Raw genomic sequence first — 14,819 nt, 5'->3', positions numbered from 1 at the left:
AACACTGTCATCACAGGCAAAACCTCACAAGAGGGAAGTGCAGAGTATACCTTGTGCGGCTGTGGCACCTACCTTCTCCCCTGGGGTCACCGAGATCCTCCAGACACAGTGGGAATAGGAGGGGTAGCCATTTGGAAAGCCAGGGGCTGAGAAATTACCTGTTGAATCTTGCAAGGTCTCTCCACAAGCTGCAGGAGAGGGGAAAAAAAACCTATCAAAAAGGAGTGACTCTGAAAGACATCAGGATCTACCAAACTGACTGCTCATGGCTGCTGTGTGCAGGCTGGTGGCTGGCACTCCAACAGGGCTTATTCATGGTACTGGCCAGAGGTCACTGACCACCTGAAGCCTTGCCAAAGGGCTGATGTGAAATTTGTCAGAATTTCTGGGATAGAAGATGATCACTGCCAGGACATATGAAACAGCTACTAAAGAAGAACCCTTCTTCCTTCATCATCCTTCCACATGCCAGCACTTTCAGGTTTCGGTTGAGGAATCTCATTCACTAATCAAATGCAAAGTATTAACCCCATCCCACTTCACAACCCCATACTGCTGCCAGCAAATCTGTTTTCACTTCATTATAAGCTGCTCAATGAAGTTCTCCTTAGTTACCATCATTAATTTTCTTTTTTGGGCTTAAAACATCCTACACAAAAGCAGGGCAAGTCCCATCACCCTCATGTTTCAGCTGTCCAGCACCTTCCTGACCACCACACTGCACAGGACAAAATATGAGCACAGCAGTCCATTGCTCTTCAACTTCCTGTTTTGTGGCCTGCTGCAGTTGATGAAATGTAGATCCCAGAGTGACTTTTGGGAAGCAAAGAATATGCACATGCATATGATCCTTTAGGGAACTGCAGCTTCCAACATCTGGAAAAGCTGTGACTACTGTAGTTCTGTTCTCTGAGACAGGATGGCTGAGCTGGAACAAGGACCATCCACACCTGCAGAGCACCTGACTGGCTGGGTGGGAGGACCACAAATATCAAGGCTCCCATCCCTTGACAGTGCCCACCAGACACATCCAAATGCCAATTGCAAGGAGCAGGGACCTTGGCTTGCCTGCTTCCCAGTTGTTTTTCCGGTTTCACAACCAACCGATATAAAGCTCCACTGGACCTGGAACTCTGTTTCCTCAGAGATGGCAAGGCAGCCCCCAAAAATCCTTGACTGAGCAGCAGTGCTTTGAAAGATCCACAAGGCCTTCCCTTTCTCATAGAAATGCCAGGGGTTGGTCCTCTGCTTGATGCTATCACAGGGTAATTTTGCAGCCAAGATTACATTTAGATGGGTGGGTGTGCAGTTGAGAGACAGGTTCCATTGAAAAAAGTGTAATATGTTCAAGCAGGGGAGAAGGAGTCACCTAATCTGCAATTTCCTAATTTCCCTAAGGAAGTTTGATCCACAGCATGGCAGATCAGACTAGATGAAGAAGTGTGGGGACACAGAAAGGAGCTTTTTAATATTTTTTTAATAAATAGGGGATTCCAATCCACAACTCACCAGGATAAATAAATGTTCTTTTTTTCTGCTCAAAAATCTATTTAAACAAACATGAAATTATAAAGGCAGCTCAAAATCAGAGGAAACCTGCACAACATGAGCATACTGATAGGAGATCCCTCAGATGAGAAATAGTGAAGGTTTCCAACAGGCCAGACTTAATTCTCCCAAAATGCAATTACACAATGACTGGCAAGACCCTGTAATTATGAACAGGTACTATTGTGTCTACTTGCAAAGACTACTTTGCCGAAATATGAAAACAGACCTATCTAACTCTCTGACTCCCCAGACCCTGTGCCAGGCTGGCCTTGCAGCATGGAGCAAAGTGCAGAGCAGTGCAGAGCAGTTGCAGAGCAGGGGAAGCACAGCAGTGATGCATCTTTGTGGGGAGAGCCCAATCTCTTGCAGAGCACCCTAAAAAGCAATATGACTGTTCTCCACTTAGTAGCAAAGAAGACAAGAAGTCCAAGAAAGCAACTTTTCGGTACGTCTGGGATCTGAGAAACTGAGCAGGTAGAAAGGAACAGAGGTGAAAAGCAAAGAAGTAAGATGAATGCTTCAGAACTCATTTGTAAATGAAGCAGTTGGGTCACAGGCACTTATAGCTCATCAGCTGGTTATTGGTACACTGTATCCTTTTGAAAATGCCCAGAGAAATGGAGAAAATTATATAATGCAGGACCATTCTCAATGTACTGTTTAACCATTCCTGCGCAATTAGCACAGCTACACAAGCCTTTTTCCTTTAGCACAGCATAAGACAGAAGGATGAGCTGTTTTAAAGCTTTTATAGTCACTGTAGTCATCAAATCCTCAACTGTGCAGCCATAGCAAATCTAGCATTAACTACTCTATAGCAGACTGCAACTTGCCTTCCAGAAATTCCTTCAGCGAATTTCATTTCATTTCACCTGGCTTGGCACTAACTTTAACTCAGCAGGTATAAGCTTTGAGGAATTAAGAGCAATTTAGACCAGCAGGGTTTTAGAAATGGACAAGCTAAGCAAGCCCTAACTGTAGCAAGCACATGAGGTCCAGTCTAATGAGCTGGAGAGCCCTGTTTCTCACAAGAGACATAGCAGTTGTTCTGGCTGATTCCAGTGCATGCCTGTAACTCATCCTCCACCATACTAGCACTTTTTTTGGGAGATATTATTAGGTATTCTCAGATGGAGACTCTCTTTGTAAAAGGGAAGCCATCTGCCACTCAACTTCTGAATTATGTTGCAGAATTTTATCCTAAAATCCTCAGCTTGCCTGCCGAACAAAGTGTCTTCATCCTAAAGTCTCATTCAGACCCTGCTTGAACACACAGATGAAGTCCTTTGGTTTTGAACCCCTTTGCTTTGTATTTTGCAGAGGAAGAAAACTTTCCAAGCTACAGATTCAAATAGCAGAAGATGATGTCACTGTCATTAAATATATTGCACCTCTTCTCCTAAGATGCAACTTGTATATAAATCTTAAGAAAAAAAGCAGAACAACAGGTACTTGAAAAAAAGAAGTTTAGTAGGCTTAAATCTCTAATTATTTTCCTGCCTAATATGTTCTGAACTGCAATAACCTCTGGTAAAGCTTTGTGAAAAAAAGAAAAAGTAGGAAAAGTTCTACTTCACAAATGGAAAACTTGAGACTCACAGAAGAGTTTGTAGCTTTTAGTTAGTACCTCAGGCCAAAGTGGCTTTTCAGCTTGCCTTGAGAAATCTAAATCTGTAATTGATTCTTCCAGCTATGGGAATGAAAAGCCTGGCTGGACTAAGTCTGACTCCAGCAAAAAACATAGCGCAAAAAAAAATGAACCCCTAAACTAATCCATGAGATAATTTTGCAAGAACAACATTTTATTCAACCAAAATCAATTTAGAGATAATGATGAGTGTAAAAAGAAAAATGTAATTATGAGGTAAAAAGAAAAAAAAAATTAATTAGAACTAACAGACCTACAAGTTACACCACCCATTATAAGATAAAAGCAGTAATCTTCAAACATATAGACCCTAAAGCCCTCAGAATTCATTCTAGACCCTTATGGACTCATACTTTCTGACCTGTAGTTGGATACAGAAAAACAGTGGATTTGCACACCAACTATCCACCACTTTCCAGGGCCTCAGTCTACCAGACATTTTTCCACCATTTTGCTAACTCCTAGTCCCCACTCTGCCCATAGCCTTGTGCATCAGTTCAATTTTCTACAAATAGAGCCTATACTGGAGCAATCTGAAGCCCTAAACCCAACAAGAATCCTGGAAAAGTACTAACAGGAGACACATCTTAGGCATGTTCACTTCTCCCCCACAGCTCCAGCCTAAAGCATTTGATAGTCTGTGTTTCCTGAGTCTCTTTCCTCAAAGGGTGCTGCTCTTGAACTCCAATGCTCTCCACATAAGCCATGTGTTTATGATGAGCTGGCTCCACCTCCCCAGGCCATATTTACCTGGGCACTTGTACAGCTTCCTTGCCTGGGCGATGTCCCCCTGGCTCAGGCGCACACGCTGACCGATGGTCGGCCGCACCCCGTTGTCATCTCGACGGGGAAGGATGGTGTCGAGGAAAACTCCTCTGAAGGGAAGAGCAGAGACACAGAGCAGTCAAGTAGGGAAGTGACACAATGAACAGAAAGTAGAGCTGGCAGGCCTCCCACACCCATCCCCCTGACCATATATCCCATGCTAACAAGCAGTAGTGGTTCAGCTTCTAATAACTGCTAACTATCTCAAGACAGCCTTCTCACTATAGCAGACAGCTTCCAAATGTACAAGCAAGTCTGCCAAGCCAAATTCCTCTTGGATATCTCAAAATTGCTGCTGCCTCTGTTTGAGGTAGCACATTCCTTGCCATAAATCAGAAAAAGCAATGAAATATTCCTGCAGACAGTTCATGGCACATCTGGCTCAGCTGGAGCACAGATCTGGCGTTTAAGCCAAAGCAGAGGAAGGGGAGTTTTCCCAGTAGTAGATGGGATTGGGCTGGCAGTGTCTGTGGCTACCACAGACAAGAAGAAAAGATCATGTGCTCTACCTTTGTTTAGTATGAGTTTCCAAGCTAGTAACTCCACTTGTCTCTACCTCTTTTCACTTGCTACTATTTCTTCCATGTGCTTCACACTCAGGAGCTCTTTACTGCACTTCTGATCTCAGTCCAGTGAAGGATTTAAGCTCAGGCACCACTTCTATCAAAATGCAGTCCATGTAGCCAAGTAAGAGCTTGCACACAGAAAGAGACCCCAAGGGAGCATTAGGACTGTAGGGAAGGAGAGAGGGAATCAGAAACCTCAGCTCCAGGTTGGCAAAATCCAAGCTCTTGCAGCCAGGCTGTCCAGTCCAGTCAACCTTTCACTGCACCCTGAATACCAAACAGGCTTGGGGATGCCAAGGCTAACATCGAGCGTTTCCTTCAGCATCAGCTCAGTGAGGCAGACTGCTCTTTCTGAAGGACAGGATACAACTGTCCAGAGAGCCCAATGGGAAATCAGGGCCAAAGCAATAATCTTAGTGCTGCCTAGTCCAGAGGTGGGGAGGGAAGGGGGAAATTGTTTTGTAAATGTTCAAACTGAAGAAAGAAATAGAGGGAAAGGAATTTAATCTGTTTTGAAAACTGGAATCAACTGTTGCATGGGAGGTATTGGCATTTTTTCAGCAGTAGAAAAATTCCTGATCAGCACCAAAACCAATACTTAGAAGATCTGAGGTGAGTCCCTCAAATTTCAATTTATAAATTCAGTTTGTTATGCTAAATGCCAACTGCATGCCTTGGGCTGAATTTATTTAAGTTTATGTATTGAAAATAAATCCTCCAATTCCAGAAACACCACAAGCATAGAAACAGGTCAGTTTGCTCACAGTAAATTTTCAAGCCTCCTCAGGAGTTCACAGAAGAACTCAGCATTTGGCAGGGACATAGTTCTGTGGCCTCTGAAATGCTTTCTGCAGAACTCCAAGCTCAACCAGGGAAGAATGACAGAGTTTAATAGAAAAACCACCACTTGCACAGTTTTGATTCTTTTTCCCATTCCAGCCCTCACAACTGTGCACTCACAGCCCTCAGCTTTCTGCACGTAGTATATACCTCAGACACTACTCACACAACACAAACAACCCACACAACTTCAAATTACCCTTGCTACCTGCCAAACACATTTTCTTCTAGAAGGTTGTATTCTATGCTGAGGCAGTAAGATTTTTGGTTTTGCTTCTTCTTCCAATTGAATTTTTTCTCCTTTCATGTGAATTGCTGAACATGACTCTCAACTACAGAGCAGTAAGTACAGTTTCTCTTATTTTGCCATCAAAGGAACCAAGAACAGGAGAATCTGTCTGGCCCAAGCTACACAAGTCCCAGAAGTCTCATGCTGTCCACCCAAACCTCATCTGCTTACAAACATTTGGAATGTAAAGTTGCACATTTGTTGAGTGCCTCTAAAAGTGCAAATACTTTAACTCAAAAGTTAATAAACAACAAACAGACATCATTAAACAGAGCAGCTCAGGAAGTCTAACACCAGAACCATGCTTGAGTAAAATATCTAAACTCCCCTCCCAGAGGTAGGAGAAGAACCCATGAATCCTGGATGCCCCATTCTCTTGCTGTCCAGGAACAGGCAGAACATGCATTAGCTGCCCAGCGCAGTGTAAGCCAAGCAAACACCCCACCATTCCTACCAGCTAAGAACAACAGAGTCTGACAAGAGACTCACACAAGTCAGTAGCATCTGCACAGCACCCTGAACATGCAAAGTGCCAGGCCAATGCTACGAAATTATCAATTGATCTCAACAGATGCTAAACACTCATGTCCCAGGAGATAGGGTAACGAATACAGGTGCCTGAGCAACACTCAAGGAAGCAGATATTCAAGGCAGGTTAAGGACGCAGCTGCAGGCAGCCACCTTATATCTCCATGTGCAGAAGAGAGACAGCATGACTCTTCATGCAGTAAAACCTGTGGAGGATCCATGTATGTCTTGTGCAGGATTAGGACAGTGCATTGCAAACACACGATGTGCCTCCTGGGCATGGAGGCAGGGCTACTTACACCCTCATTTGAACATGAGCTTTGCAGAGGTCATGTTTTGTAACTCCAGACTCTGCCGTCATGTCTACTAGCAAGCCACTTACTGAATGAAGGTAACCAGCTATCTGCTTAGGGCTTTGTAAAGATTTAAACTTTCTTCTTGCTAAGTTGTCATTTATAGGTCTTGACAGCTATAAAAGAAATTGTTTCATGATACAGCAACATTCAGTTTAGATTGCTGCCATGTTGTAAGGAATGCACCAGGAAATAAAAGCCTGCAGCCACACTCTGCACTACAGGCAAATTTCTGACCTAGATGAGAACAGAAGTTCCAATGGTAAAAACTTGTTCCTGATGTCATTACAGCCTCTTGTGCCATACTCCTATTTCTATTAGCCACAGACAAAAATGAGAGGCATATTTTGCTATGAAATGCAAAGGGGTGACTCTACACCAATCCTCAAAAGTATCACTGGAAACTGCTAGGACTCATCAAATCTCAGAAAGGCTATACCTTTCTGTCCCAGGTAAAAAGTTTAGAATAAAAAGGGCCCAGGATTTATAGCAGCATTTGACCATGGCAAGCACCATATGATTTACTATCATCAATATTGACTGTTAAAAGCTAAAAACAAGGTTATACTAAGTGCCAAGTAAGAATTGCTATAAGAGAGTAAGTCACAGACATGACTGTGTCCTTCCCCTGCTCATTCACACATCCCATCTCCACGGTCAGGTGCTCACACCATCTTATGTCGACTTTTGGTGTCTGTTACTGCATTAACACACTCAACGCAGCCCTTTCCTTGCAGGCCCAAGCAGGAACTCTCTCCCTTTCCTAGCCACTGATCATAATGAAACCTGCTGGAAATTAAAATCTTCATGGACTCTGTGCTTGTGTCAGTTTGGGTTGCAATTGGCCAGCAAACCTCAGTGAGGTGGGAAGGTCAGAGGCATACACCCACCAGTCTCTCTGGCTGGTCAATGCATTGCTCCCTTAGGGGAGCAGATGTCAAGACAGGTCTTGGCAAAGTAAAAGCCAATTCCAGCCCTGCTTATTTGTGCTGAGAGCACAATCAGCCTACCAGGGCACTTAGTGCTCAGTTCAATTACTGCACAAAGACTGCAACTGGGGTAAGGGTGGGTCACAGAGACAAAGAGCTTAAAGAAAACAGACTTAAAAATCCTATCAAGCACCAATTTAAATCTAGCAGGACTCTTGCCATTTTTACCCATTTTGGGCCAGCAGTGCTCTGAAGGACCCCAGTTTTCAAGAAACACAGACTCAAAGGCATCCACAATATAAATGGCAGTAATAACTTAATCCTGCTTTTGTGCAAGACAATTCAAACCATTAAGAGTTTAGCAAATGCTAGGAGGGTCCAGCAGATGCTTCAAGGGAAGAAAAATTGTTTACTTTGGATATCTAATGCAAAGAAATCAGCGAAGTCTGCAAAACATCCCTGCCCAGGCACCATCTCCTCCTGCCACAACAAGCAGCATTTCAGCAATTTTCCACTGGTTGGTGTGAAGTTGTCAAAAGAAAAGCACAAAACAACAGGCTTGGCCCTTCAATACAACAGGGGAGTAAGAAAATGTAAAACTCACAAAGACATCTTTAATTTTTGCAACAAAAATTTTCCAAGAGTGTGAATACTTCCACTGTACCTTCCAACCCCTTAATTCACAGTATGTAGTGACAGAAAGCTCTTGGGAAGGAGCAATAGTAGAATTCATGGAAGAAAACTTCTAACAATGCAGCAAAATGAATCTGGTCATCCAGTAACTCTCATTCCAAACACAGGACATAACTGTGCTTATATCACCTCTCTATGCAGTGGAGCAGTCTGATCAGAAAATGGGCTCCATCTGGAGGCATGAGATGGGAGTCAAGGACAAACAGCCTGTGCAGAAACTGGCATTAGTTGGGAAAGGACTGATAACTCCTCCATGGAAAAAACCCAGTCACACAGAATCACACAGCTGCAGAGGCCATGAGTGAAAGCTCATGCATAAATGGGTAAAAAAACCACCCAAGCAATTAAAGATCATGATCTAGAGTTCAACTTTCCCTCAGCACAACCACTAGAGACTCTGATGGCTGTATTGTGACTCCAAAGATTCAAAGCTTGTTCTAGTATTACCCAATGCGCACATGGGCAGATAAGCACACAGATACACATGTGCTGCCTGGGAAGGCTGCAAAGAATGTCAGCAAGGCTTTGGAAACTCTGAGATTACCAGGATTATTACTGAGTAAATACAGTGGGAAAGGGGAAAACAGGAGTCCACCATATTACACCAAGCTTCCTTCTTCAAATATTTTTTGAGCCTTGCAATGCAGCAATAAATCAGAGGTCTCCTTCTAGGCTCTATATATCCCACAGAGTCAACCACAACTACCAAAAATGGTCCTAAGGACACGTAACCTTGAATTATCACCTGGAGAACGTGTTCCTAGCATAGTGCATGATGCTGTCAAAGTCATAAGTCTCTCCAAGTGAGTTCACTTCCCCAGCTTCCATCTTTAAAAAGTTGTACTCCTGACCTGTGATGACAAACAAAAAGGAAAAGAAACAAGCCAGTCTTAGAGAATAAAAAAAAAAAAAAGACTTTTACCTGGGGAAGCCTAGAATGAAATGGATATGCTCCTCTGTTTCAACAATTCCAGCTGGACATCCAAAATTTCTATTCATATAGCTGTTTTGACCCTTACCCTACAGCAATATTTCTTGTTCTCTATCCCAACCCTCAGACCACCAGCATTTTCCACAAGTGTAGCAAGAAAGATTTCTACCCAGCCAAAAGTCAGGTGAATAACCTGAAGCGTGATTTTACCTTGCTGTATGTTCTCTCTGATGATAGTGACATGCTGGTCCCTGTCAGGCCGTGTGTGCTCATGCCAGAAACCCACCACATGACCCAGCTCATGAGCCACAATACCAAACTTGTCACAGTTCTTTCCAATGGAGATTGCCTGAGGGCCCCCCCCTCGGCGACCCACGTAGGAACAACACCTGGAAAAGAAAACCCACAAAATGCAGCACATCAGTGACTTGAGGAACTCTAAAACACAGGAACAGAGCATGGCATCTGGCAGGGTTCAGGACAGGCCAGCAGTTGCATGCACTATATGTACTTACATGTAAGCACAAAGAAAACAAAGAAAAAAGTGTGTATCTATAAACAAGCACACGTACACTTAAGTGTTATCTCAGGAAAAAAGAATCCAGAAAGGATTAGCACCTTCTGAGCAAATACCAAACTATCCTAGCAATCCTCACTGAAAGTGACCAGCTGCATCTCTGTGACAGATTCCCCAAGCTAGCCATTGGTGAGTTCTGGGCTAGACTTACAAAGCCAGGTGTGACTGAAAGTGCTGTTTGCAATAGAGCGCTGCAGGGAATGTGTGCGTCACTTACCCACATGTTCTGTATGTGAACACAATGAAGCTCTCTTCATCAGTTCTCTCCACAAAGGTCACACAAGTGTGCTTCTCCCAGTGCCTCATTGCTTGCTTAAAGATAGCTCTTTGGGTTCCTGGAAAGGAAACCAAGAGTAGCAAACAGTGAAGGCCTGGCTTTCAGGAAAATCTCTAATGGATTTCATCAGATTTCATCTGGATATGGGAACAGTTAACCTTTCAAACAGCCAACCTTATACTGTAGACACCTCTTGGACTCTAGGGCCCACTTCCAGCTATATCATTACCTTTCTGTATCATCTTTTCTCTCCTTGTATCTGATGAATTTACTGCTCTAATTAAATAGGTAGAAAACTTTACAGATTAAGTACATCAATATTTGCGAATATAAAACACGTCACCTTTCTAGGTACAGGCCATTCTGGCAGAGCTGCCAGGTGGTCTGATCTGAACACCAGCTACTAAGTGATGTGCCAAATTTGCTCTCACGACATGAATTAATGATCATGCCCATCTTTCAAGACCCAGGAATCTCATGAGTGCTACAGATGCTCCTCAAAACTAAGGCAAAGTTATTGTGAGGACCCCAGAGTACTTCTGCTCCTGCTCTTCCAACAGCAGAGAGAATTCTCTTCTGGAAAAACAGGGGGGGCAAGCATGGCGCACAGGTGCTGGCCTTTAAAGAAAAGTGACTCAGTCACTCAAGTACTTCTTGGACCCCAAGAGAAGAACCATCTCAGTGCACACGTCAGCTTCAGGCTTCCACAGTGCACAACTCCTCGTGCAATCATTCCCACCCTACCTCAGCAGACAGATTCCCAAGGATACCTGAGTCTGTGGGATAACCCTGCTCCAGAGATTTCCTGCACAGTTTGAGACACAAACCCCATGGCAAAGAGAAAGCAGTGTTTTCACCACTGACCAGTGAAATTTCCTCCGATCACATAGGGGATGACCCCCCCTGGCCAGATCCTCTCGGCCCTGGCCGTGGTTGCCCTGCGCACTCTGGCAGAGGGGTGTGCATCCATCCCAGGCTCATCTGTGTGCTCCTTCCTCCTCGGGCTCCCTGCAAGCGTTGTGTTCTGCCTGCCGTCTGCAAGACAGAGTGGCAACACTGTTTAAATCCTCTTTAGTTCCACCTGCAGCCACCAGGCAATACCCTGGAGCTTCAGAAAAAAGATAAAAAGAAAAAGCAAGGTGTTAAACCAAACCAGAAGTCATAACCTGATTTGCCAGTGAGCCAGTGATTTTTTTGGGACTTTGAGACTGCTAATCTATAGAAAACTGTCCCTTCTTGTTTTGGAGCCTCCATATGCACCATGCCAAAGCTGCTCTCCCATTAGGATGTCAAAGTACATCCTTCCCTGTCTCTAGCCACTCCTTCTCTGCAACAGCAACATCACAGATGGGGACACAGTACTCAAGGGGAACAGAAGGTGGAAATCAAGCTTAGATGTCACTGTACATTCTCAATCTGCCCTGTCTATCCACTCATCTGCAGAGAATGGTTTATTCTATTATGAACAGCTTCACAGCAACAACTACTCGTTTGAGCTGGCCTTGGAAGAAGGTGACAGACTCCTAACTCTGAAATCTGTACTGAAAAGTATTAGTTTGGTTTCACATACGAGGTCTTGGGTGGTTTGGAAATCTATAAAGATGGGACAGTCTCTGTTGGAGGAGGATGCTCAGGATGGGAAAAACAGAAGTGCAGATCTCCATCCATGCTGAATCTCTTCATTTTAATGAAAAGGAGCAAAAATACAAAAAGGAAAGCAGAACACATTTCTTGTTACAAAGGGTACAGGAGCCCTGTCTGTGTTGTGTTCAGCACCGGCTTTGAAACCCGCAAGAGGATTCATACTGGCTTCTAGGCAGACCCTGTCGCTTGCCCTGCATTTGTGCTGCTGCTCAGTATCTGCTCAGATACTGGTTTATGCCTACACGAGTTGCACTTTTAATGTGCTGGCACCTTTACTCCAAGCTTCCTGGTTGTTCACCCCCTAATTGAGGTGCCATGGGCAACTCAAACCCTCAAAGCAGCCTCAGTTCAGCTGAGCTTTACAAACCTCTCTGTGCAGACACCACTGCTTAGATAAGCTCCCTGTGCTGCTCAGCCAACTCATCAGCTGGACTAGGGCAAAGGAATAACAGAGTGCAGGGGTTGCTATGCCTTCAGCAAGTGCTGGCCTCAAGGGTCACTCCAAGGTGAACATCTTTGTCGCTCTGAGGAGTAGCACCACTGACAGTGGCCCACAGCAGACTGCTGTGAAGCCCAAGGGGATGGCAATTTGTATGTAAATCAGCAAGACTGGCTACAGCTTTGCTTTCCAAGTCAGAGACATGGGCTGCTGGGTTATTAAAAAGCACAGGTCCTGCTAAGACCTTCCTCTAGTGACCAGGGGGGCTGCTGAGAGCCTCTTCCCCTATTCATCCCTCCAGCTGAAGCACCAGTAAGCAAACCACTACTGTCAAGGCTGAGGGGATCAATACAATGGGAAGGAAATCCAGGCAGTATAAGGGAATGAAAAGAATGAACTTTAAACCCTCCCTCCTGCTTCACCAGGTCAAGCCCTTCCTGCTGAAGACCTTGCTCTGAGCTGCAGGACAAAAACTGGAATTTGCCTTTTGTTCCTCTTACTCCTAAGCACCTTCCTGCCATTTCAGAAGCTGCCCATCTCCAAGCCAGCTGCTGGATCCTGGAAGGCAGATGCTCTAAGGTTGGGGGTTCTCCCAAAAAAGGAAGAACCACCCTCCTGCCTACACCTGGTACTGCTGGTACCAGGCACCAGCACAAACATTGGCATTAAAAGGGCCACAGCTAGAAGAAGTGAGAGGGTCTCAGGATAGAAGTAGTCTTGTCTTCTATTCACAAACTGCTCCTGTGCCTGCCCAAAATCTCGGTGGATTTGCACATGGTCAGCTCCTGATAGCAAACCCAAGTGAGGAGGTGTCTGCCCTGGGCTCTCTTGTGCCTGGTGCAGCAGCAGCTCCGCACAGGGGACTCTGGGTCCACACTTCTGTGCCACAACACCTCCATTCCTCGCCAGCAGCACACGCTCTTGGGCAAGTTCTCCTCACCAGTCCACAACAGCTCTTGACTGCTCCTTAGTAGGTACTTTTCTGCCTTTCACAACTGAAATTTGTTAAATTCTCCTCCCTGGAGTGGCCTGACACATTCTTCTAGCAGGGGCTGCTTGTGGGTAAGGGTGAGCTGTTGCCTCTGTATCACTGTGGTTATTTTTTCCCCTTTCATTCACTTATTAAACTGTCTTTATCTCAACCAATGGGTTTTCTCACTCTTGCTTTTCCTGCTTTCTCACCTCTCCTGCTGGAGGAGGGGAATAGTGACTGGGTGCTTGGCTTCTGGGGTCAACCCACCACATTACATAAGGCAAACCCACCCCTTCAGAGAGTTCACCAACAGCAAAGAATGCCTGGGCAGGGCTGATCTCCCAGGCATGGAGGCACACACATGTACAAATCAGTACAAAATATGTTTTTACAGAGGGTAAAAAAAGTAAATAAAAGATACCCAAAGGTCGGGGTGGGGTACCACATTACCCTTTTTAACTGCTTTGTCACTGTGATCGGTTGAAGTGGCATTTTCAGTTGACACCTCTTCTCCCAGGCCTCCTGCAAAGGAAAAAAGAGCAGAGACTCATCTCTGGTGAGCTGGCTGGCAGAGCTCTGATGTGGAAAGGACAGCAGCTATCAGTAATGCCAGTTGGGGGTCTGCTGGCCACACAAACTGTCTGCTTTCCCTGTTCAGGGAGAAGGGACTAAACCCTTGATAAAGTCAGACACTTTTCCTAGATCTGTTCCTAGCCTACGGTGACACTTTGCAACTCATTACCATACCATGCCTAAGTTTCTCCACATGCTGAATAAGCAGAAAGTCTCTTCTAGGGAAGGCTTATTTCATGGAGATTTAATGAGAGCAGGAGCTGAATGAGCTGATCTCTGCAGAGGTATTGCAAGAGCAAGTTTCTGTAGTCTTGGTGGCAAGATAAAGCACGAAAAGCATGGTGAACCACCACATGCAGAAAAAAATACACTGCTCATCATACAGCACTGCTGGATGCAGTGTGGACACTTCCAAGAGGGATGTCTCACTTCCAGGACAGCTGGACACCTTCCAGTCACTGAAGCAGTCTTGCTTTGCCAGCTGGAAAACTCTCCTTTGCTCTGGAGCTGGCTTCTAGCAAATCCTTCTCCAGCCTGTCCAACAGGGCAAGGACATCTCTGGCAACTTGGAGAAGGACTGAGAGGATGGTAACAAATCTCCAACATTACACTACTGTAACTGAGTAGGAAGATTATCAGGAAGTATGAGTATCAGGAAGATTATGATGAAAGATAGTTACAAAACAATTCAGAAGAAAATAAAATACCCAGACTTCCAGCTGGCTATAGGTTAGAGCTTCCTGGTCCAAGAGACACAGTAAATCAGGGGTTTGTCTCCCAAAGGAAGTGCCATAGTTTAACAGAGCTTGGCTGGACAAAAGCCATTAGATGTGTGAACAGGAACAAGCCTGATTCAACAAGATGGATTGCTCTGAACTCTATCACTCTTTTCCAGCTTCAATGTCCCATCCCAAGATGTCCCTTTGTTTTCTTTCATGCCCAGTCCTCCTCACTTCCTTAAGCCCAAGCTCAACAAAAGTTCCTCTCCTCAGTTTTACATCCCCAGGACTTCTCCCACCCCCACCCCTGCAAAGTATGCTATTCTTCACACAATATCTCATTCCATTTAAAGGAAACCCCAACTAGCCATTCATCACCAGAATTATTAAGGCATGCAGTCTTTGCTGAGGCAAAGGATAATTTTGTATTTCTAAATAAATGCAGCTTGCTTCCAGTCACAAAC

The 14,819-nt window shown here is 44.7% G+C and overlaps 1 protein-coding gene across 1 annotated transcript in view; it reads right to left on the bottom strand.

Annotated features, from left to right (window-relative positions):
* Positions 1–13,571, bottom strand: part of TLL2 (tolloid like 2) — a 37,416-nt gene extending 23,845 nt beyond the window's left edge. Inside the window, exons 1-7 of the mRNA XM_066554330.1 lie at positions 13,514–13,571; positions 10,872–11,042; positions 9,948–10,065; positions 9,364–9,542; positions 8,968–9,073; positions 3,950–4,074; positions 73–188 (exon numbers count right to left, since the gene is read on the bottom strand). Of these exons, the coding sequence (XP_066410427.1) occupies positions 73–188; positions 3,950–4,074; positions 8,968–9,073; positions 9,364–9,542; positions 9,948–10,065; positions 10,872–10,977 (750 nt within the window). The 5' untranslated portion in view covers positions 10,978–11,042; positions 13,514–13,571. The remainder of the gene's footprint in view (positions 1–72; positions 189–3,949; positions 4,075–8,967; positions 9,074–9,363; positions 9,543–9,947; positions 10,066–10,871; positions 11,043–13,513) is intronic.
* Between the last annotated feature and the right edge of the window lie 1,248 nt (positions 13,572–14,819).

Source organism: Molothrus aeneus, chromosome 8 (genome assembly GCF_037042795.1).
Source record: "Molothrus aeneus isolate 106 chromosome 8, BPBGC_Maene_1.0, whole genome shotgun sequence".
NCBI lineage: Eukaryota > Metazoa > Chordata > Aves > Passeriformes > Icteridae > Molothrus > Molothrus aeneus.
The sequence above is the reverse complement of the archived record's forward strand: the minus strand, read 5'-3'. Positions and strand labels throughout refer to the sequence as shown.